Genomic DNA, 23,555 nt, shown 5'->3' with positions numbered 1-23,555 from the left:
TATACAATAGGTTGTAATTACGATACATTGTAATGTCCCAACCGTGTTCCAGTTACTGAAGAATTTGTGTATTTTGTCATTAAGCGTGTAAAGCAGAAGAAAAGAGTGTCCGGATTTCATGTTGCATCTGCCAGAGGCGCTGATGTCTTTTGAGCCCCAGTGCCAGCGAGTGCCCTGTGAGCAGTGACTGCTGAGCCCCAGCGGCAGCGGGAGAGTTCCCGGCTGGGCCGGCAGGGCAGGGCTGTCCCTGCTCTCTGCAGGCAAACGAAAGGCGCCCGCTGAGCCCGGCTGAGAGAGACCTGTGCTGGGAAGCCCTTTGCAGCAGGGCTGTGCAGCCGGGACAGCGAGGCCAGCACGGCCCCGCTCCGGCGCTGCCCGTGCCCAGGGAGCCAGGCTGGCTTAGGAAGGCAGCGCCGGTTTGGCGAGGGTGAGGAGCCCCGGCTGCTCCTTCCCCGGCTCGCAGGGGCTGCAGAGGTGCTGCAGAGGCTCTCCTCGCCGTTCTCGCTTCTCTCCTGCACGCCGAACGTCCACCAGAAGGAGCTTGCAGCTGCCCCTGCGGCTAAAGCCTTGCCCCCTCTGCTCCCCTGTCCTTGCCCAGGGCCCGCTCAGCACAAAGCAGCTCTGGAGTCGCTTCTGGAGCCCGTACAACTTCTACAGCCACAGAGTGGTTGGGCTTGGCAGGGACCTTACAGCTCCTGTGGCTCCAGCTGATGATCTCCTGCTCTGGGTCTCCCTCTCTCTGACAGGTGTTTCCTCTTTCTCGTCTCTCCCTTCCTCACACTTCTTGTGGAATCAAATCCGCGACGTTGAATAAAACCCCTCTGTTGTTGTCCTGTGGTCTCATTTCCCCTTTAACTGGGGTACAGCCATCTCTGCCTCATCACATCGTGGCACATGGGCAGGGACACCTCCCACTGTCCCAGGTGGCTCCAAGCTCCATCCCCGTTTTTCACTGTTCCAGGATAACTTCCACAGAGCGTCAGGATCACATCTCCAGGGACAGGGACTCCTCGGCTCCTGCAGCAGCTCCGTGTGTGACAGGAGGGCCGGGTCCTTCCCAGCCCCGTGTGGCACCGGTGCCATCCCGGCGAGGCCGCGCTCGGTGCGGCCCCGCGGCGCTGCCGGCTCCTGCTCTGCCCTTCGGCTCCGGGGCCGTGTCCCTGCACCCCGCGGGGCCCTGGGCACGCACGGGCAGTGGCTGCTGGTGGCCGCGGTGGTGGCCGTGGTGTCCCTGGTGTCACCTGGCCTCGGTGTCCCTCCTGCGCCACCCTGAGTGGGGCAATGCCACCCTCGCAGATTCACCCCTGCAAAGAGAACTGGGCTGGGAAACAAAGGCCTCGTGTTGGCATAAGGTGTTTGTTGGGTTTTTCGTAACTTTTAGTTCTTTGTTGTGATTTTTGGTGGTCAGGGAAACAGCAGAGCCAGATAATCTGCTCTTCATTTAGGGATGCTCAACAGGAATAAGTACCATTGTGTCTCTCCCTTTTTCCTAAAGAGATACAACCCAGCCTCTGTGCTTGAGCTTGTAGAATGGGATATGGGATGTGTTCTATGCCTAAGTTTGATTTTAGCATTCTTATAATAATTATTTCTGTTTAATACCAGTTTCTTTTTGCTCTGAGGGCCACCACTCTGCATGGACAGCGATAACCCTTTGAAAGGGCAGCCTAAGGATAAACCTGAGGATAAACCCAAACCTCAGTTGTCTGCCAGTCCCCCCAGGGGGAGCGATACATCAGGGAGGTGAGTGGCCATGAAGATTGGGGGAAATCTCCACCAGCTGGGTTGTTTAGCCTGGAGCAGGCTCAGGGGAGACCTCATTGCTCTGCACAGCTCCCTGACAGTGAGGGGGGTCGGGCTCTGCTGCCATGTTCCAAGAGAAAAGTGAGAGGAAATGTCCTCAAGCTGTTCCATGGGAGATCCAGATTGGAGATCTGAAAAAAATTTTCTGTCCCAGAGCGGCCAGGCCTTGGGATGAGCTGCCCAGGGAGGTTTGGAGTCACTGTCTGTGGGAGTGCTCAGGAGCAGTCTGGATGTGGCCCCTGGGGAAAGGGTTTGGGGTGATGCTGCTGCTGCTCCAGTGCTGCACGATGACCTTCAAGATCTCTTCTAACCCTGCTAATTCGGTGATTCCGTGACAGCTGCGAACACCAGGCAGGGCTAGGCGGAGCTGTTTCCCCAGTGCTGGGTACAGGATGAGGAAGGGCTGAGGCAGCATCTCCTGGAGTCGAGCTCCATCTGCCGGGAATTTCAGCGAGTCACAGCAGCTCCGGCCCCCCCTGGGAACTTCTTCCCTCTCTGCTGCCCTGTTCCCCTCCTGCCCTATTCCCCTCCTGCCCTGTTTCCCCTGCTGCCCTGTTCCCCTGCTGCCCTGTTCCCCTGCTGCCCTGTTCCCCTCCTGCCCTATTCCCCTCCTGCCCTGTTCCCCTCCTGCCCTGTTCCCCTGCTGCCCTATTCCCCTCCTGCCCTATTCCCCTCCTGCCCTGTTCCCCTGCTGCCCTGTTCCCCTCCTGCCCTGTTCCCCTCCTGCCCTGTTTCCCCTGCTGCCCAATTCCCCTCCTGCCCTGTTTCCCCTGCTGCCCTGTTCCCCTCCTGCCCTGTTCCCCTGCTGCCCTGTTCCCCTCCTGCCCTGTTTCCCCTGCTGCCCTGTTCCCCTGCTGCCCAATTCCCCTGCTGCCCAATTCCCCTGCTGCCCAATTTCCCCTGCTGCCCAATTTCCCCTGCTGCCCTGTTCCCCTGCTGCCCTATTCCCCTCCTGCCCTGTTCCCCTCCTGCCCTATTCCCCTGCTGCCCAATTTCCCCTCCTGCCCTGTTCCCCTGCTGCCCTGTTCCCCTCCTGCCCTATTCCCCTGCTGCCCTGTTCCCCTCCTGCCCTATTCCCCTGCTGCCCAATTCCCCTCCTGCCCTGTTCCCCTGCTGCCCAATTCCCCTGCTGCCCTGTTCCCCTCCTGCCCTATTCCCCTGCTGCCCAATTTCCCCTCCTGCCCTATTCCCCTGCTGCCCAATTTCCCCTCCTGCCCAATTCCCCTCCTGCCCTATTCCCCTGCTGCCCAATTTCCCCTCCTGCCCTATTCCCCTGCTGCCCTATTCCCCTGCTTCCCTGTTCCCCTCCTGCCCTATTCCCCTGCTGCCTGCTCTCCTCAGGGTTGTTTCCCCCCTTGGGACGATAGGGCAGAGCAGAAGCCCAGCTCTGGCAGGCAGGACTGGCCAGGCTGGGCTCTGAGCAGCCTCCTCCTTCTCCTGGCACAGCCTTGCAGAGCCAGACTGAAGCAGGGGCAGCCACGCTGTGCCTGGGGGGTTCTGCTTCTGTGCTGCAGAATTGCACAGGTGTAATGTGCAGAGTTAGAGAATATCCTGGGTTGGAAGGATCCTGAGAATATCCTGAGGTCGGCACCCACCAGGAGCATCCAGTCCCACCTCTTTCCCTGCCCAGACCCCCCAACACTCCCAGCCTGGGCATCCCTGGCAGCTCCTGGAGCTCTGGCTGTGCCCATTCCCTGGGGAGCCTGGGCAGTGCCAGCACCCTCTGGGACAGGGCAGAACCTTTCCTAAAAGCCAACCTGAATCCCTCCTGGCCCAGCTCCAGCTGCTCCCTGGGTGCTGTCAGGTCACAGAGCAGAGATCAGAGCTGTCCCTCAGGAGGAGCTGTAGACCCCAATGAATCTCCTCTCAGTCTCCTTTTCTCCAGCTGGACAAGCCAAGATCCTCGTGTGGCCCCTCCAGACCCTTCACCATCTTTGTATCCCTCCTCTGGACACTCTCTAAGAGCATTCATGTCCTTCTCACATTGTGGTCCCCAAAGCTGCCCCAGGACCTGAGGTGAGGCTGCCCCAACCCAGAGCAGAGCTGTGATCTTTGCTGTCCCAGAGCTTGTTCAGCTTAGAAGGACCCATCCCACCCTCTGACCCAAATGGTTTCAGCAGTGCCATCTGTACAGTTGGTGTTTTACATTTCCAGAGGGTGTGGTGACAGCCAAGGTTTGGTGGGTTTTTTTGGTCCCAGAGTCTATGTCCACGACCAATCATAGCCTCTGCCTGTTTCTCCTGTCAAGTCCCTCTCCTCTCTGACAGGGAAAAATATTTTCTTCTTCGTCCACCCCGGCTCAGCCATTCTCCAGGAAGACCTGAGTCAGATAAACCAAATACCTGAGGAAGGTGGGGAAGAGGCAGACAATTGCTGGAGGGAGACACGCAGTTACTGAACCAGTCTAATGTAAACAAGATCTAAAGTAAGAGTTCAAAGTTATTAAAACTAGGGGAAAATGCCAAAGAAGGAAATTCTTCTCTGTTCAGTCACTCAGCTCTGGAGCGAATAAAACCTGCCTCACTATTCCTGAAAGATGATTTATGGACATGTTTTTATAGTGGAGACAACAACAACAACAACCGTGAACCTTTTCATCCACAGAGCTCAAAGGGCTTCTCAAAGATCAGAGTCACTTGTGCAAGGAGGAAACTGAGGCACGGGAACGGAGGGATTTTGCTCCAGCGAGTGGAGAAGCCAGGGCTAAACGCTGAGCTAGGTACAATCTGTGCTAAGATGCAGCACTCAGCAAACACAAGTCAGAAAGATCCATCCACAGAGTGTGTGAGCCGTGGTACAAATGAGAAAAGAGGCACCTGAGCAGTTGAATTCAGAGAAATGCCGAGCAGCAGCTGGGAGAAAATGAGCTTTTCCCCCTCCTCAAGCTATTTGCCTCCATCAGCATCACAAAAGAGGATCTAATTCCTAGGATGGTTTAGCTCCAACATGTTTGTTTTATCAAGGATAGAAAAAAAAACTTTCAGGAGTTTTGGTTTGGTTCTTTGTTTTTGTTTTGTTTTGGTTTTTTTTCCCCAGCTTTTTGCACCTGGATAAAGCACAGTTTGGGGGGACTGTTCTTACACCTTTTTAATAGATGAGGAAAAACCTCATTCTATTAACAGAACTGGGTTTTGTCTCCTAGAGCTTTTTTTCTGTTTCCTAATTGCAATATCCACCTGGGAGGGATTAGAGATTGCAAATAAAATTTTGCTTCTTTGAAGATTTTGAATAAATTTAACCTCCTGCTTGGCCCTCTTCACCCCCAGCTCCCTCTTCCCTCCTGTGCCACTGAAACCGTCTTTGTAGGGGAGGCACATCTCAATATCCCTGTCGATATTACTGCAAACAGGCACAAAAATATCCCTCACATAAATGTCTGGAGGGGTGTCTCTCTTCCTCCCACTCTTTTTTCTGAGTGCTCTGTAGTCCTGAAAACCTTTAGAAATGATAAAATTCACCACACACAAAGAGGGGGCTCCGTGAGTGGCTCATTTCTCATCTTTAGTGGAACCAGACTAAATGAACACTTGGAAACTTCTGGAATGCATTACGTAGTGTCTTGATGAGAATTAAGGTGCATGGAAGACTTTAGGAAGTTGAAAATGTCCAGCTTGAGAGAGGAGATAAATATTTTCTAGCAGGTGATATGGCTGAAGACTCAGGGAAGTTGAGCAGTCACAAAAGGATCCCAAAATCAATTCAGATTAACGGGATCACACTGGGAAAAGCTGGACTAAAAGGTAAAACAGCTTTAAAAAAACCCAAAACCTTTAGCACCTTAGGGCTGCAAAGTCACCCAGGTGAACCCTTGGGGTCACAGCCACGGTCTGGACTGCACTGAAAATCCACCAAAAATCCCTGGATTTTGGCCTCTCACAGCTGGGGCTGCTTGGAAATATTTGGGATGGCCTGTGGTGCAACCTGTCCTGCTGCTTCCCACAAAGTGAGGATCCTGGAAGGGCCAGAGTTCCCAGGATTGGCAGGCTCCAACCTTTGGCAACAAAGATCATTCAGCTTTCATCATTTGCAAAAGGATGAACCATTTTTTTCAGGACCACACTGACAGGTTTTTGCCATGTGTGGAAAGTTTTGATTTTCTATTCAAAAACAGAACAACTTCCACTCATCCAGCCCCCCCAAAAATCATAATTCCCTTGGGATGGACACACTGGCATTGCACTGGCTGGGGTCACACATCCCTCAAAGTTACCTGTGCTGTGCAGGAAGCTGGAGAAATATCAGAGACGAGGGATTGGAATCAAAAAGAAAGGGAAGGTTTTCTTATCCCCTTCTCCACAAATTTAGCCACAGTTTTATGGGGCAAAAATGAAACTGGAAGCATTCCTGTGTAAAACAACCTTGGTTCAGAGAACTCGTTTCAGAGAGGAAAGGTGAAGTCTGCCTTCATGTAGGAATTTTGCTGTTTCAGTGAAAATTCACTGATTTTCAAACGATTTCAGGTCTCTTCCAGCCCAAACCATTCTGTGAGTCTATGAACATCAATTCCAGCAGGAATAAAACCTGGAGATGTTGAGAAGCACTTGCAGTTGTGCTCCTCAGGAGCTCTGCCTGGGTTTCCTCTGCTCACTGCATGTCACAAGTGTACATTTGCCACTTAAACTTCCCCAGGAAAGCTACAGCTGTTCCTGTGTTTGAGGCATTTGCAAGTAAACCAGCCCGAGGCACTTTTTGAGTGCTCCAGGAAACAATTTTGGATCAGCAAGGAGCAGGTTCCCTCTCTTTTGCCAGCCGTCCTTCTCTCGGGAAGCTTTTTCCAAAGCCCTCAGCACAGCTCTGCCCCCCTTCCCTGCTCTGCAAGCAGGCTGGGTTTGAAATCTGTGGATTAGATTTTCTCCCTAAATTGTTTTATCCTCCCATCGAAAAAAAAACCCAAACAATTCCCAGACGGTGACTCGTGCTGACTAATCCAGTCTGGGAGACTTCGAGGTGTCCCTGTAACTTAAAACCAGCAAACAAGCTTCCTAATTCAGGAGCTAGACATTCCAGTGGGGACCTGGAGCTTCTGGGCTTTTATTTTCCTTCTCCTCAGGGTTAAACATGCTTTTATCTGTACTGTGCCTCCCTCCCCCAGCAGGCAGGAGCTGGGATGAGCTGGAATTCGGACATTCCTTTCCTGCCTACACTTAAAAGTCCTGCTCCACAGGGCATCCCGGTGGCAAAGTTCTTGGGAATAAAAACAGGGAGCAAAGGTGTTGTTCTTCCAGGGAGAAGATGGGGGTGTGCCTGGAGCAATAGAGATATTCCCAAATCGTCTCGCATCCCTGTAAGAAACTCAGTGTTGCAAAAAAGATGCGGGAACAAGGAAAAAAAAAAATCATATTTTTGTCCCTTTTACAGTGCTGGGCTGAGTCAGATTGTAGTCATGTCTGGAAAGCACGGGGCCATTACCACAGTGGCAGCAGTGACAGATTTCTGAGCTCTGGAGGTTGTGAACAAGCTCTGTCTGCGAGCAGATAATGCAGTTTATTGTGAGCAGATAATGCAGTTTATTGTCTGCTCCATGGCCACACACGCTGAGCCAGGAACCAGCATTCCAGGGAAAGGGATCTTACCCCTGCCCCACTGATCCAAGAGTATTGTGCTGCCCTGGGAAGGGGAGAAGGTGTGTGCACCCAAGGGACAAAACCTGGGTTATTTATCCAGAAAATCCCTGTGATTTATCCAGAAAATCCCTGTGGGGTCGTACACACACCTGGGATATTCGTTCAGAAAATCCCTGTGGATTTATCCAGAAAATCCCTGTGGATTTGGACACACACCTGGGATATTTGTTCAGAAAATCCCTGTGGATTTGGACACACACCTGGGTTATTTATCCAGAAAATCCCTGTGATTTAACCAGAAAATCCCTGTGGGGTTGGACACACACCTGGGTTATTTGTTCAGAAAATCCCTGTGGATTTGGACACAAAACTGGGTTATTCACCCAGGACATCCCTGTGATTTATCCAGAAAATCCCTGAGTGTTTGGACAGACACCTGGGTTATTTGTTCAGAAAATCTCTGTGGATTTGGACACACACCTGGGATGTTCACCCAGAAAATCCCTGTGGATTTGGACACACACCTGGGTTATTTATCCAGAAAATCCCTGTGATTTATCCAGAAAATCCCTGAGTGTTTGGACACACACCTGGGTTATTTGTTCAGAAGATCCCTGTGGATTTGGACACACACCTGGGATATTCACCCAGAAAATCCCTGTGGATTTGGACACACACCTGGGTTATTTATCCAGAAAATCCCTGTGATTTATCCAGAAAATCCCTGAGTGTTTGGACACACACCTGGGTTATTTGTTCAGAAGATCCCTGTGGATTTGGACACACACCTGGGTTATTTTTCCAGGACATCCCTGTGGAGCCCGACGGTGCCTTGCGGGCTGATGGTGCCTAATGAGCCCTCAAACAGGGAGACAGTGGCCTCTGTAATTACAGCTCATTAACAGCTGGCTGTTAATTGCCACAAGAAGTCAACAACGTTTTGCATTCAGCCTTGGCAGCCTCTCCTCTCACCACCTGCAGCCTCCAGCCTTGGTCTTCATCACCTTCTGTGCCCTTTACCCCTCCTCCTCCTCCTCCTTCCTCTCACACAGAGGAGGGTGGAGGGTTGAGCTGGACATTTCCAGTTGTCCAAACTGGTCCCAGAGGGCTGCCCTTGCTTGCCATGGGCTCTCATCTCCCTCTTTTCCATCTGCCCTGGGCAGGGAGGAAGGCAGAGGGGAAGGAGGGGAGCTGCTCCTGCTCCCTCACCCAGCATCGAGCAGGTGCCACTGGTCTGGAGTGGCACACCTGCTGGAACCCTGGAAACTGGGAATTTGGGACTTTGTGTGCTGGCAGGCACTGACCCCCAGGAGAACTCTGCATTTGACCTGAGTCCGTGGAGAAGGCTTCCAAAATGGAATGATGGAGCTGGGATCATGGGGGTGTAGTTTGAATAGAAGTGTGTGATATCACACGGGGGAAAACTTAGAGTTTAAGGGTTTAGAATATTGTAATATATACAGAACAAGATGGAGGTTTTGGGGCAGGGGTTTGTCCTTCTTCTTCACCTTCTTCTTCATGAGTCTGGGCGATTTTGTGAAATTGGATAGAAAAATCCTCATAGTGGGCCACGGGTGTTTGGTTATTGGGTTAAAAGTAAAAATAATTGAGGTGTCCATTCTTAACTGGGCAGTTCACCCTTAGAAGGCCTTGCAGAGAGAGAGATACATCTCCATTTTCTGTTTGTTAGATTGAAGTGCTGCAGAACTCAGGGTTTGTAATATAGATAAGAATTAATAAACATCTGAGTCTGAACAAGAAATTCCACCTCGAGCATTTAATCCTGACCCTGGCAAAAAGAAGATAAAGACTCGACACACAACCACTCTGGAAACTGGGGAATTGGGATAGGAAGGATTCTCAGTCCAGCTGCCTGGCAAGGAAGGAGGACATGGCCTTTCCCACAAGGACAGGCAGTGGGATCCATGGATCTGCTCCAAGTGGGTCCCATGGATCTGCTCCAAGTGGGATCCATGGGTCTGCTCCAAGTAGGATCCATGGGTCTGCTCCAAGTGGGATCCATGGGTCTGCTCTAAGTGGGATCCATGGGTCTGCACCAAGTGGGACCCATGGATCTGCTCCAAGTGGGTCCCATGGATCTGCTCCAAGTGGGACCCATGGATCTGCTCCAAGTGGGATCCATGGGTCTGCACCAAGTGGGATCCATGGGTCTGCACCAAGTGGGACCCATGGATCTGCTCCAAGTGGGTCCCATGGATCTGCTCCAAGTGGGACCCATGGATGTGCTCCAAGTGGGATCCATGGGTCTGCACCAAGTGGGATCCATGGGTCTGCTCCAAGTGGGATCCATGGATGTGCTCCAAGTGGGATCCATGGATGTGCTCCAAGTGGGACCCATGGGTCTGCTCCAAGTGGGACCCATGGATGTGCTCCAAGTGGGACCCATGGATGTGCTCCAAGTGGGATCCATGGATGTGCTCCAAGTGGGACCCATGGGTCTGCTCCAAGTGGGACCCATGGATCTGCTCCAAGTGGGACCCATGGATATACTCCAAGTGGGATCCATGGATGTGCTCCAAGTGGGACCCATGGATGTGCTCCAAGTGGGTCCCATGGATGTGCTCCAAGTGGGACCCATGGGTCTGCTCCAAGTGGGATCCATGGATATGCTCCAAGTGGGACCCATGGATCTGCTCCAAGTGGGACCCATGGATATACTCCAAGTGGGACCCATGGATCTGCTCCAAGTGGGACCCATGGATCTGCTCCAAGTGGGACCCATGGATATACTCCAAGTGGGATCCATGGATGTGCTCCAAGTGGGTCCCATGGATGTGCTCCAAGTGGGACCCATGGGTCTGCTCCAAGTGGGACCCATGGATGTGCTCCAAGTGGGATCCATGGGTCTGCTCCAAGTGGGATCCATGGATGTGCTCCAAGTGGGACCCATGGATCTGCTCCAAGTGGGACCCATGGATCTGCTCCAAGTGGGACCCATGGATATACTCCAAGTGGGACCCATGGATCTGCTCCAAGTGGGTCCCATGGGTCTGCTCCAAGTGGGACCCATGGATCTGCTCCAAGTGGGACCCATGGGTCTGCTCCAAGTGGGACCCATGGATGTGTTCCAAGTGGGACCCATGGATATACTCCAAGTGGGACCCATGGATATACTCCAAGTGGGATCCATGGATCTGCTCCAAGTGGGTCCCATGGATCTGCTCCAAGTGGGATCCATGGATCTGCTCCAAGGGGGATCCATGGATCTGCTCCAAGTGGGATCCATGGATCTGCTCCAAGTGGGATCCATGGATGTGCTCCTGTTCCTCTCCACAGCCTGAGCTCTGCTGCTCTCTTCTCTGCACAATCTTTAAAATCCAGCATCCTGCTCTGATCCCTGCCCAGTCTTCAAAACCCAGCAGCAAATATTTCTGCAGAGATGCCCTTGGGTGTTGTATTTTTGGGATTGTTTTGACTATCGCTATTCGTGGCTCCTTTTCCTGCGTGTCAAAACCAGAGACAAAACAAACCCGTGCTCTGCCTCATCATCCACCTCGAGGGAAATGCTCTTGGGTTTCAGGGGGTTAGGGGAGGAATCTGTAGGGGAATCTCTTCAAATATATTTTATGGACACGGTGGAAAGAAATGTCAGGGGGCCACGCTGAGCGGGACAACCAAAAACCACATCCGAGATGGGGGTGCCAACATTTCTCCCCCTAAAGAGGCACCTGGGATTTAGTCACTGCTTTCTCTTAGTGTTTTTGCCTTAATTTTAAATAATTAAATATTATCAAATATTAAATTATCAATTATTATCTATTGCTAAATAATATTATTAATTTAATTAGTATGTCATTGTTATTAAATTAATTGATAATTAAGCATTAAATATTTAAAATTATAATTTTAAATATGGATTACAGTTTGAGAGATGGAGGGTCCCTCTGCGAGCTGTCAGAAGAAAAATGCACCTTTGATATTTTGCTTTGTAGCTGGTTTTTCACTTCACTGAGAGGAGCAGTGTTATATATTTTTATATATTTATATTTTTATATAAGATATATATATTAAAATTATATATAAAATAGATAACAGCCTGGTCTGGAAGGTGTCCCTGCCCATGGCACAGGATTGGAACTGGGTGATCTTTAAGGTCCCCTCCAACCCCAAGCATTCTGTGATTCCCTGATTATTGTGGAGAAGAATATTGGTGAAAACTTCTTTAGTATCATTCAATATGTTGTGCAGGGCCAATATTTGGAGGTATTTTATCTGTATCTACAGATACAGATATATTTTATCTATATCTACAGATGCCTGGATACAGAGGCTTTATAAATGAACTTTCAATATATTTTGCTTATTTTGAAAGCTTGATTCACCCACAGTAATGTTTCATTAACATTTCTGTTTCGTTATTTATTTAAAGAGAAAAAAAACCCAAATCTTTTAAGTAACGTGACCTTAAAATCTGTTTTGGTGCCCCTCAAGGAAGGTTCAAACCATCGGTAGCAAAAAGGATCCGATCCAAGAAAGAAAATACGAAAAAAAAATAAGAGCTGTAGATGAATCTGAAAATTGAGAAACCAGGGATAAAATGCAATTATTGGACTTCTGTAGATGCAAAATCTCATTTCGTGGAATCCTGGAATTCTCTGGGTTGGAAGGGACCTCACAGCCCATCCAGTGCCATGGCAGGGACACCTCCCACTGTCCCCGGCTGCTCCCAGCCCCAACGTCCAACCTGGCCTTGGGCATTGCCAGGAATGGGGAATCCAAAACCTCTCCGTAAAGTTTCCCTCCTGCTGTGGTGTCCCCTTGGATTTCAGGCCTTTCACCAGCTTACTCCTCAGCAAATACCATCTCGACAAAAAAAAGAAAGAAATAATTGAAAAAAATGAAAGTATGGAAATCTATTTTTGATGGTGTGAGTGGCACACGGTCAGCACTCTCTTCCTGATGGCTCCTTTTTCCCTGAGAGGGTTTTTTTTTCTCCCAGATAAAAGAATTCACCAGGCTCACGTGCATACTTGTCAAACATTTTATTTGTCGTTCACACTAATTATGATATTGAATTTACAGAGGAAACTGTGGTAGAAAGGAAGAAAGGAAGAAAGGAAGAAAGAAAGGAAGAAAGAAAGGAAGAAAAAAAGAAAGATAGAAAGAAAGAAAGAAAAGAAAAGAAAAGAAAAGAAAAGAAAAGAAAAGAAAAGAAAAGAAAAGAAAAGAAAAGAAAAGAAAAGAAAAGAAAAGAAAAGAAAAGAAAAGAAAGAGTGTTCATTAGAACTACTGCAGCAGTCCAGCTGCTCTGGGTAGTTGTAATGAATTATCCTGTGGTGCTGGACACTGTGGACAGCAAGAATTTATTTTGGGGTGGTATCTAGAGACTCCTGGAGTGGGGGATAAAAATCTGCTCTATTCTCTTTTCCTATCTGGTTCTAAAAATCAGCAGCCACCCCCTGCCCTCCCTCCCTCCCTCCCCAGGAAAAAAAGCCCTGGTAATCAACTACCCCACCCCCCCCCCCAAAAAAAAAAAAATCCCCAACCTGATGGTTTCCCCTTCAGGAAAAGTTCAGCAAGAAAGGGAAAATGTTTTGTAAACATAGCCAGAAAATGCTGAACAAATTCCCTTTGGTGCCACTCTGATGGGGCTGTATCCTCCCTCAGCCTCATCACCTCACACTGAAATTTTGGCTTTAAAAAGAGCTGGAATTGTCCAACCCAAAATACCACAAATAATTCACAGATTTTAATATATATTTTTTTTTACGTTTGTTTCTCCCCTACCACAAAAAAGTGAAGGATGTTGTATAGAGACCATGCTATAACTGTTTACAAAAGTGAATAAAATGTAGTTCCTCTTGAAGCCTAAAATTAACTAATTGGGAAAAGAAATAAGTCTCACTACAGTATTTCAGCAAACACAAAGGTAAGTTCATTAAAAACACAGGAAAAAAAAGAGAAAAATGCAGAGTAATTACAAGCACTAAATATTTTGGCTAGGAAGCTTTGGAAATCTATTTACAGACATAAATACAAGTAACTCTGGGGATGCAACCCTTGAAGAAGGAGAAAAACGCCGAGTGGTTGGGACTGACCCAGCGAGGTGAACAAAAATCCAACGGGAAAACGGTACAAGGCAGGAAAACAAGGCAGAGTTCTGCTCCGAGGACAGAAAACACATCCACTCCTCCCTGAATTTCAAACAGGTCACCCAGGAAGCAGCAGTGAATGTTTCAAGAGCGCAGGAAATTTGGGATATTTTGGCAAAGGCTCTGAGCTGTTCGGAGGAGAGGATTTCTCTCCTTCCCAGAGGAGAATTTGGCATCATTCTGCAAATCAAACCCTTCGCAGCAGGCATGCTCCCTGCATCCTCTTCTCCCTTCATCCAAGCTCCTCTCCAATGCCCTGGGAGCGAGCAGGAACTCTGAAATGAGTTTAAATGTTGTTGGAGAGGGAAATATTTGTCCTCAGAGCCAGCAAAATTTACGTTGAAGATGTTTGATGTGGACAAGGAGTTGTGTCTTGTGAAAGGAGCACCCAAGCTGAGAGTCAGGACAGGCAGGAGCTGAATTTTGGGAGGGTGAGGTTCCTAAGGCACTCTGCTGACTGCAGCTCCCAAGCAGAAGCACAAAAATTCTATTTTTCTGATTCCATTCAGCTGCTGTGACGATAAAATTATATAAATATATATATGATATCCATATAAAAACAGATACTCATACGCTCTAATTTGGAGATGGGGATGGGGGAAATGTTTTATCCAAATGTCTTTTTTTCTCCCTGTTAAGTGCCCTTAAAACATACGAGGAAAGATGTGAGAGCATTTGCACAGCCTTGAAAAACTTGGCCATCCTTAGGGATGGCTAAAACCCCAAAATTTTGAGTAAAATGTGGTTTCTGATGAGTGAATACACTGAAACCCACAGTGACTAAACAGATTAATTGCCAGGGGTAATGAACTTGGCTTTTCCTTTCCTTTGCGGTGCTGGACATGCCCAGAGAGGTTGGGCTCCAAAATTTGGTTGCTGGCAATAAAAACACAGGAAACACTGGGAAATTCCAGAAAAGTGTCCATAAGGACACAGGGGAATGTGGTGGTGACCCATTCTGTATTTCCCCTTCCTGTTCACAGCAGGGAGAGCCAAATTAAACCTCACCTTTAGGATGAGTGAAGGCAAAGGAGAGGCACAGACATAAATGTTTGATTTGGGGTCTGAGAGTTGCCAACTCCCTGTTCCTGTGAATCCCTGATTTTTTCGCTTCCAGGGTGGGTGGGTTTCAGTTTTTGGGGCTAAAAGGGATTTAGCAGAAAGGAGGTTGTGGTGTCCCACAGGGCTGGCAATGTGGTGACCACACCGACCTATCCTTGGTGGCCACATCGACCTCACTTCTGCCACTGGGCTGAACTCACAGAATCATCAAATCATGGAATGGTTTGGCTTGGAAGGGACCTTAAATCCCATCCAGTGCCAGCCCTGCCGTGGCAGGGACACCTCCCACTGTCCCAGGCTGCTCCAGCCCCAGTGTCCAACCTGGAACTGAACATTCCAGGGATCCAGGAGAATCCACAACCTCTGAGCACCCTGCACCAGGGTCTCACAAATTTCCTAGGGAACAATTTATTCCAAATATCCCATCTAACCCTGCCCTCTTCCATCTTAACACCATCCCCCTTTTCCTATCCCTTTTGTTAAAATTCCCTCTCCTGGCCCTTCCTTGCTCCTCCAGGCTCCTCTCCCTGCTGCTTTCCACTCCCAGCTCTGTGCACTTTGGTGGTCCAGTCACAAGGCAGATGTGAGAGCTGTAATCAATTAAGATTTTAATTGAGAGCTGTATTAAATTAGGGTTTGAATTGCACAGAATGTGCCGAATGTGTTCTGCAGCAGAGCTACTGCTCACTGATGTGGGACTTTTTTTTTTTTAGGGTACTGAAGAGGTGAGAGTCCAGCTATGGAAATGCTACAACCAGGGGGTCTCTGTATTTCTGCATTCAGCAGGCTCTCCAGAATTTCAAAATATATTTTTGATAGAATTTGGATGTTTTCTGTCTTTTTTTCAGAGCAAACTCTGGAAAATTGTACAGGATATTCCATAAAATGAAAAACACAGGGCCGTGTGTTTTAACAGAAACATTTTGGGCTTTTGCTGAGATCTCTTGAAACGCTCCCTACTTTCTGCACAAAAAACAACCTTATTAACAATGGAAATTCTCAGATTCTTTTCAATACCAAAGTGCTACTGCATCCAACTCAAGCAAAGAAGCAAAATCATATATAAATATATATATATACATATATATATATATATATGTATGTAAAGAGAAAACTTGAAAAACAAATGGTTTTAAATAAGTCCAGCTGTTTTGCTGCCTGCAGCCAAGGATCTTTTTAATTTGAATCCTTTTAACTTCTTTTTTTTTTTAAAAAAAAAAAAACAAACCAAAAAACCACAAAACATCAAACACTGATCTGAAGTCCTGCTTTCAAATACTCTCTGAGTTGACCTGCAATTGTTTCTGTAGTTTGAGAGGTACATTAAATAATAATCAGCTCATTTGGGACGCACACGTGTCAACATCAGCAGTTTGGAGTTAAGGAGTAGTACAAGAGCTGCTTTCAGAGCAAGCCCTCAATAAAATAGTGCCAAAAACGTGACAGTGACATCTGATATGTTTGTGCTGGGACGAAGGGCAGCAGTGACAGCTCCCTGCTCAACCTGCTCCTAGTAAAAGCCTTGTAGATTTACTGCAGGTCACAACATTGGCTACACCAACTTTAAATACCCCTCCTCTTCTCCCAGAACATGGAAATGGAAGGGTTGTCCAGGCCCTGTTTTTTCTGGAGCTTTCCAGGTGAGCTTGACAGCCCTGTCTAGGAATGGATCTGTTTGCCAGCAGACTGCACAGAAATCCTGGGAATAAATCTCATCCAGATTCCATCAGAGCCAGGACTTCCCCCTTGCCATGGGAATCACAGAACCAGGGAATGGTTTGGCTTGGAAGGGATCTTAAAGCTCATCCACCAAGATTGCCATGGGCAGGGACACCTTCCACTGTGCCAGGCTGCTCCAACCTGGCCTTGGGCACTGCCAGGGATCCAGGGGCAGCCACGGCTGCTCTGGGAATTCCATCCCAGGGCCTGCCCGCCCTGCCAGGGAACAATTCCTAATTCCCAAAATCCCATCCAGCCCTGGCCTCTGGCAGTGGGAAGCCATTCCCTGTGTCCTGTCCCTCCAGTGGGCAGGTATTTAATTAGAGAATATTGAATTTGCCTTAGGAAGTATCTACATCCTGATTCCTGATCCTGAGGGTCACCACTGGTGAGTAGGAGGAGGGAGAGATGACTCCACCACTTGGAAAGGTACAGAAATTCCCAGGGATTTTGGTGCCTTCCAGCAGGAATTGGGCACCTCAAAGTCTTTGAGGGTCTAAGCGGAGTAAAAATGAGAGTGCGATAATTGTAAACAATATTTTTAGGGAATTAGGAGGTCACTTTTGCCCATTGTTATTCCAGCCTTTTTCAATGTGAGAAATTTGACTTTGGCTGCTACCAAAAAAGGCAGTTGCTGAGATTTTTTTTTTAATATAGGCATATTTAAATAATAATAATAGTATCAACAAAAAAAGAAAAGTCTAAATATCAAGCATAAATATCAATTAACTCATTCAAGAAATACAGTAGTTGAAAATGACCCAAGGCTGGCTGTAGCCGTTGTATTAAAAAAAAAGTCCAAGAGATAAAAAGTTAAATTAACTCATTGAAAAGGAACTGATTCTTTGAGTTGACAAAGCAACAAAGAAGCAAGCATGGTTAAAACAAAAAAAAAAAAGCAAATTTTTTTTTTTTTTTGCAATTTATAAGGTGCCAAGAGAAATAAAACAAATTAGATGCAAAGCAGGATGAGCTGCATCCTAAAAAAACCACCAAAAACCAAAAAACAACAGAAAAAAAAAAAACCCAAAAAAATTAAACCCAAAACAAAACAAAAAAACCACCCAGTAATAAAAAAAAAAAATCTGTGTTCTTTGGAATATACAAACAAAACAAAGAAAAGAAAGAATGAAGTCCAACATATAAAACCTCTCATTCACAGCATTGCTAAAACAGAAGCGTTCACAGTTTCCCTCTGGGAATCTTCCTATACTTCCTTACACTTAAGATGTCCATAAGATGCAGTAAACTCGCTAAGATTTTTTTTTTTGTTTTTTTGTTTTTTGTTTTTGTTTTTTTTTTTTTTTGTTTTGTTTTTTGTTTTTTTTTTTTTGGGGGGGGGGGGTGTTTCTATTTTTTTTAGGGTTTTAAATTCTTAAAAATAGAAGAGAACCGAAACTCTTTTAGGGCTGTGGAGACCTTCAAGCCCAGGCACGTTGGGAAGCCACAGGCCTGGAATCAGGCTGGATACCCTTCTAGCCACCCTTGCTACCTCTGCACCACCAACTGGAGCGTCCCCTTTTCCAGAAGCTCCTTCTCCTGCCGGGAATTCTTTGCCGGAGCCACGCGGGCTCGGCAGCGAGAGCCGCCACTCCTGGGAGCGCTGACTTCGGAAGGGTTTGCTCCTGAAGCTCGTGGGAGAGCCCACAAAGGAGGTTCCTGGAATCCCTGCGGGCGCCGGGAAACGGGAAGTCCAACAGTCCTCGAGCTCCTCCTGATCTCCTCAGTACGGCCTCCACACGGCCTCCTCCAGCCTGGCCGTGCTGGCCATGTTGGTGGGCGAGTTGCTGTGGCTCCCTTCGGCCTCCACCACGTCGCTCTGGTTGGGCAGGTTGGGGTTGAGCAGCGCGGAGCCCGTGGAAGCGTTGGTGCAGGGCGGGTGGATGCGCGGCGGCGAACGGTCCCCGCCGGAGATCATGGAGAACTGGTAGGAACCGGCCGAGGTGCCGTAGTACAGGTGATAAGATGGAGAGCTGGTCTGGAAAGGACTGCCCTGAGCCTGGGAAGAGCCGGGGTAGGGCGGAGGGAGGTACGTGTGGTACCTGGTGGCCGTGGACATGGCCGACATGCCGATGCCGATGGCGGAGCTGACGGGGGTGGGCGTGTAGGTGAAGGCTCCCGGGTAGTGCATGCGAGGGTCGGAGATGGACGGCAGGGCCGGGAAGGAGCGGTCGATTCCCACCCGAGGGTCGCTGAACGCCGTCAGGTCGGAGGCTCCTGGGTGGTGGGGAAGGGGAAGGAGGAAGGGGAATGTCACAGGGTTGTCGTTGATGAGGTGAGGAAGGAGCTCGGAGATCGTGGGGGAGGTCAAGCTGCGCTCCGTGCTCGCTTTGTCACCCTGAGTGCCACGTCCAGGTGACACTTCCAGACCTCCCTGGGCAGCTCTTGCCAAGGCCTGAGCACCCTTTCCATGGGGAAATTCCTGCTGCTGTCCCAGCTGAGCCTGCCCTGGCCCAGCCTGAGGCCGTTCCCTCTCCTCCTGTCCCCAAGGGCCACATCCAGACTGCTCCTGAGCACTCCCACAGACAGTGACTCCAAACCTCCCTGGGCAGCTCATCCCAAGGCCTGACCGCTCTGACAGGGAAATTTTCTTTGCCAATCTCCAACCTGAGCCTCCCCCGGTGCCATTTGAGGCCATCTCCTCTCATTTTGTCCCTGCCCCTCCTGTCAGGGAGTTGTGCAGAGCCACAAGGTCCCCCCTGAGCCTCCTTTTCTCCAGGCTCAGCCCCTTTCCCAGCTCCCTCAGCTCCTCCTGGGGCTCCAGACCCTTCCCCAGCTCATCAGGATCCCTGAGGTTGGAAAAGCTCTCCCAGCCCATGGAGTCCCAGCTGTGCCCCATGCCCACCTTGTCACCGTGACTGCCACGTCCTTGGACACCTCCAGGGATGGGGACACCAAACGTCCCTGGACAGCCCTTCCAGTATTTAATCCCCCTCTCCATGAAGAATTTTAAGCTGACAGAACAAGGTTATAACCAACAGCCAGACTCCGATCTAACATTAACCAGAATGGCCAGAACCTGCTGCCTGACAGAGCCATTGCATTCTGGGAGATGTGGATATTTTGGATTAATCTGAGTAAATTAATTAACTCCCAGCTTCAGGAGTGCCAGGCTGTGGCCCTGCTTTGTGCTCCCTCTCACAGAGCTTGCGGCACAGGCAATTATTGACACTCGCAGCATCCTTGGCCTTGGGTGGGTGAGGAGCAGTGACACAGACCCCAAACTCCTCACCCAACGTCCTTTGACTCCCCAGGGACCCTGATGGGACCTAAACAGAAACTGTCCAGCTTCTGCACAGCCTCTCCCTGCACTTTGATTTGCTGTCTCAAAGAGGAGGCTCCATGGAGCTCCTTGCACAGACGGGGTGACAGCTCAGCTCAGCTGTCAGCACTTTGGAGCTCTCCCTGGCTCTCCATCCCTCCAAAATCAAGATAAATCAGGTTTATTCGAGGTCTTGGTGTCTGTGCTCTCATTTAATGGCTACGTCTTTGTCACTGACTCCTGGACACTGTGGCTCTGATGAGTGTGTGACAAAAGGACAAGGGAATGCTGCGTTTGGGGGTTGTTAATTTTACTTCCTTCCCTGTGTGCCAGAAGCCTTTCTCATCTGGCTGAGTGAAATCCTGGAATTCCTGAGGAGGGAAAAGCCCTCCAAGATCCAAGCTGTGCCCGATGCCCACCTTGTCTCCAGCCCAGAGCACTGAGTGCCACGTCCAGGTGACACCTGCAGGGATGGGCACTGCAAACCTCCCTGGGCAGCTCTTGCCAAGGCCTGAGCACCCTTTCCATGGGGAAATTCCTGCTGCTGTCCCAGCTGAGCCTGCCCTGGCCCAGCCCATGTCCTCTCACTCTGAAATGTTCCACAGGAGAGTCAAATCCTGCACTGCTTTGCCTGACATCCATGGAATTACATCCAGCCCCATCCTCTCTTTCCCTGCCTGGATTAACCAAACAGAGCAGGAAAGATCCTCATCATGACTCAGGTCACTGGAAGGTCTCATCCCCAGAGCTGGCAGCTCTGCCTGGTTAGGATAATAACAATTATGGAAAAAAAAAAAAAATCTTTCCAGAATAAAGACAGCTTCTCCTGGCTGCCAAGGCGTGGAGTCTGCAGCAGAGGAGCCGTGTGCTGAAGGAAATATTCCTGAGGAGGAGCAGAGGGAAAACAAAGCTCTTGGCTCTCCTCACATTCCAAGCTGGAGCAGACTGAGTCTGGGATTCTTGGAGCAGACACTCTCCAGAGCCAAGCTCTGAAAGCTCACCAGGACACATCAGCACACCTTGATGAGCTTCTCTTAATTCCTTACAAGAGCTCTGAACTCGCTGTTTGCTTCCTTTAGAATTTGCCATCCATTTATGTATATTTTTTTTTAAATTGAAGGGAACACTTTTCATTCCCCTAAACCCCATCACCTTTAGTTTTAACATGGGAAAACACACGTTGGAATGGAGCAGCAGGAGCTTTGGAGGAGCCAAGGTTAAGGTGGCATCTGCCAGATTTTTAATGTTTCATTTCCACACCTCATTCCTGAGAAACATCCTAAAACTGCCTGGCTACATCGTTAATCAGAGGAGGGCTCGTTCTGCCCTGGCAAAAAGCAGAGTAATGACATTTAACATCAAGATGGTAGAAATATATCCCATATTGTTGTTTTTTTCCTTGGAGACTCTGGGTCTTAAGTTGGGAGGGCCCAAAATCCTCCTCAAGCTTGCTTCTTTGTTCTGCCAAAGAGAAAATTTTTAGAGACACCGAGTGTGGGTGACAGCAAATGCTGTGACAGATTTTCCCAGGAAAGCTGAATGACATTTAGTGTCAGGAATTAGAGCAGGAAGAGAAGGATGCTGACATGGGAACAAAACCCTTCTAGGTTCCTTCCCAAGGCGTGGAGAAACTCTGCCAGCTCCAAGGAAAATCCCTGCGGCCATGGGCAGCAAAAGCAGCTCTGTGGAGAAGGGTCCTGGTGGAAAACAGAGGGGCATTCTAATTTTTTTAATTTTTGATTTCTAATTCTGTGGAAATAAAGAATGAGAATTTTTACAGAGTTAAGAAAAAAGGCTTTTTTCTGAAAAATTCCCTGTGTTTTCAGTCCTCTCTACAATGCAATTATCAGCCAGACCTAACAAATAATTTAGATTTGGTGTGAGGCTTTCAAAGCAAGCTCTACATGACAACAACACAACAGGCTGGAGCACGTTCAAGAGGTTCCCTCTGATCTTTGCAGAAACCCTGAGCCTTCAAATGAGAGTAAGATGTGGAGTTAAAGGAGGGATTTTTGCAAAGGCTGTATGCAAATTAGAATGATATGGCTCTCACACATTTATAGAAAATCCCTGCTGCTGCACACACAGATTGGTTCAAGATGTGCAGGTCAGGGACAGTTAAACTTGGTGGAATTGGGGTGGCTTTCACTTCCACTTTTCCGGTGGCTTCTAAAGCTCTGCAGGATGATTTGATGGGCATAGAAAACAAGAGAATTCAGTGCAGCATTCAAAAAGTCCAACCCCACCATCCTGCAGCCAGTGGTTCACCCAGAACCTGCCGTGCTCTGCTCTGGATTTAGAGGGAGGGAAGGAAACAGAGCTGGAATATCTGTGCCATCCCTTTCTTGGCAATCTGATAATTCCTCAGCAATCTGAATTATTTTAATAGCTCCCTACATCTTCAAAGTGCTGCTTTTCCTCCTTTTCATTCTTTTTTTTTTGACAATTCTCTGTTGGGTTCCCAACTCCAGGAGCAAACTGGGATAGTGGAAAGTGTCCCTGCTCCTGGCAGGGAGTGGGAATGAGATGAGCTTCAAGGTTCCTCCCACTCCAAACCAGTTTGGGATTCAGCTTGGACAGCAGTAGGAATTTCCCCATGGAAAGGGGAAATTGGGAAGAGCTGCCCAGGGAGGTTTGCAGTGCCCATCCCTGCAGGTGTCACCTGGACGTGGCACTCAGTGCTCTGGGCTGGGGACAAGGTGGGCATCGGTCACAGCTTGGAATCGATGACCTCTGAGAGCTTTCCCAGCCTATTTAACTCTGTGATTCGTTTATCAAAACTCATTTGTTAAAATTCTGTTCCTCTGCTCTTCCCACAAATCCCCCAAAACCTCAGAACGAGCTTGGCCAAGAGAGCCCCTGAAGGGCTGGGGCAGCACCTGGGCCACCAGTTTGTCACCAGGGAAGTGTCCCCTTGGCCTGGGGGCAGCAGGGTGGGGACAGTCACCACCGGTCTGTGACCAGGGGAGTGTCCCTCTGTCCCCTTGTCCCTTGTCTGTCTGTCCCTTTGTCCCTTGTCCCTCTGTCCCTCTGTCCCTTGTCTTGTCTGTCCCTTTGTCCCTTGTCCCTTGTCCCTCTGTCCCTTGCCTCTCTCTCCCCTTGTCCCTCTGTCCCCTATCCCCAGTCCCTCTGTCCCTCTGTCCCTCTGTCCCTCTGTCCCCTGTCCCTCTGTCCCCCTATCCCCTATCCCTATGTCCCCAGTCCCTCTGTCCCTCTGTCCCTCTGTCCCTCTGTCCCCGTCCCTCTGTCCCCTCTGTCCCCTGTCCCCTGTCCTTACCCGAGAGGCGGCTGGACAGCTCTGCCGTGAGCGAGGTCATGGCTCCGGGCCGGGCAGGTGAGATGGGCGTGGCAGGGTGCACGGCGGGCGTGGCGATGGAGCCCAGGTACTGGTAGGACTGGTCATAGGACCAGGGCGGCGAGGGCTGCACCTGCCGGGTGTCTGCAAGCACAAACAGAACCCTGGGCTGCCGGGGGTGCTGCGAGTGCCCTGATAATCACATTTCAGCTCTGCGAACCCCCGTGCCAGGAGCAACTCAGGTGAGTTGCTATAACGTGACTTGCTCTTAGTTTTTAAAAAATTTATTATTTTTTTTTTTCTTGTGAAGCTTTTTTTGCTGTTTCCCATTAATACCAGACAGGAAAAATTACACGAAGAATTACACAGAGAATCACACACAGAGTCGCACGCAGAATTACACAGAAAAATACACACAGAATTACATATAGAATAACACAAAGAATTGCACGCAAAATTATACACACAATCACACACAATTACACAGAATCACACAAAGTCACACACGGAATCACACCCAGAATTACACAAATAATCACACACAGAATCTGGGGGAGTATAGAAATAGAAGAGGACATAAAAAAGAGGAGGTCCAGGAATCCCAGAATGGTTTGGGTTGATGAAAGGGACCTTGCAAATCATTTCATTCCTACACAAATCATCCCATTTCTACACAAATCATCCCATTCCAACACAAACCATGGCAGGGACACCTCCCACTGTCCCAGGCTGCTCCC

General features: G+C 49.0%; 1 protein-coding gene across 1 annotated transcript in view; it reads right to left on the bottom strand.

The window, feature by feature from the left end:
* Window positions 1-17,616: 17,616 nt before the first annotated feature.
* LOC134041422 (runt-related transcription factor 1-like) overlaps window positions 17,617-23,555 on the bottom strand; it is a 34,047-nt gene continuing 28,108 nt past the window's right edge. Inside the window, exons 2-3 of the mRNA XM_062488204.1 lie at window positions 22,801-22,962; window positions 17,617-18,478 (exon numbers count right to left, since the gene is read on the bottom strand). Of these exons, the coding sequence (XP_062344188.1) occupies window positions 17,985-18,478; window positions 22,801-22,962 (656 nt within the window). The 3' untranslated portion in view covers window positions 17,617-17,984. The remainder of the gene's footprint in view (window positions 18,479-22,800; window positions 22,963-23,555) is intronic.

Source organism: Cinclus cinclus, chromosome 2, assembly GCF_963662255.1.
Source record: "Cinclus cinclus chromosome 2, bCinCin1.1, whole genome shotgun sequence".
In the NCBI taxonomy this organism is placed as follows: Eukaryota; Metazoa; Chordata; class Aves; order Passeriformes; family Cinclidae; genus Cinclus; species Cinclus cinclus.
The sequence above is the reverse complement of the archived record's forward strand: the minus strand, read 5'-3'. Positions and strand labels throughout refer to the sequence as shown.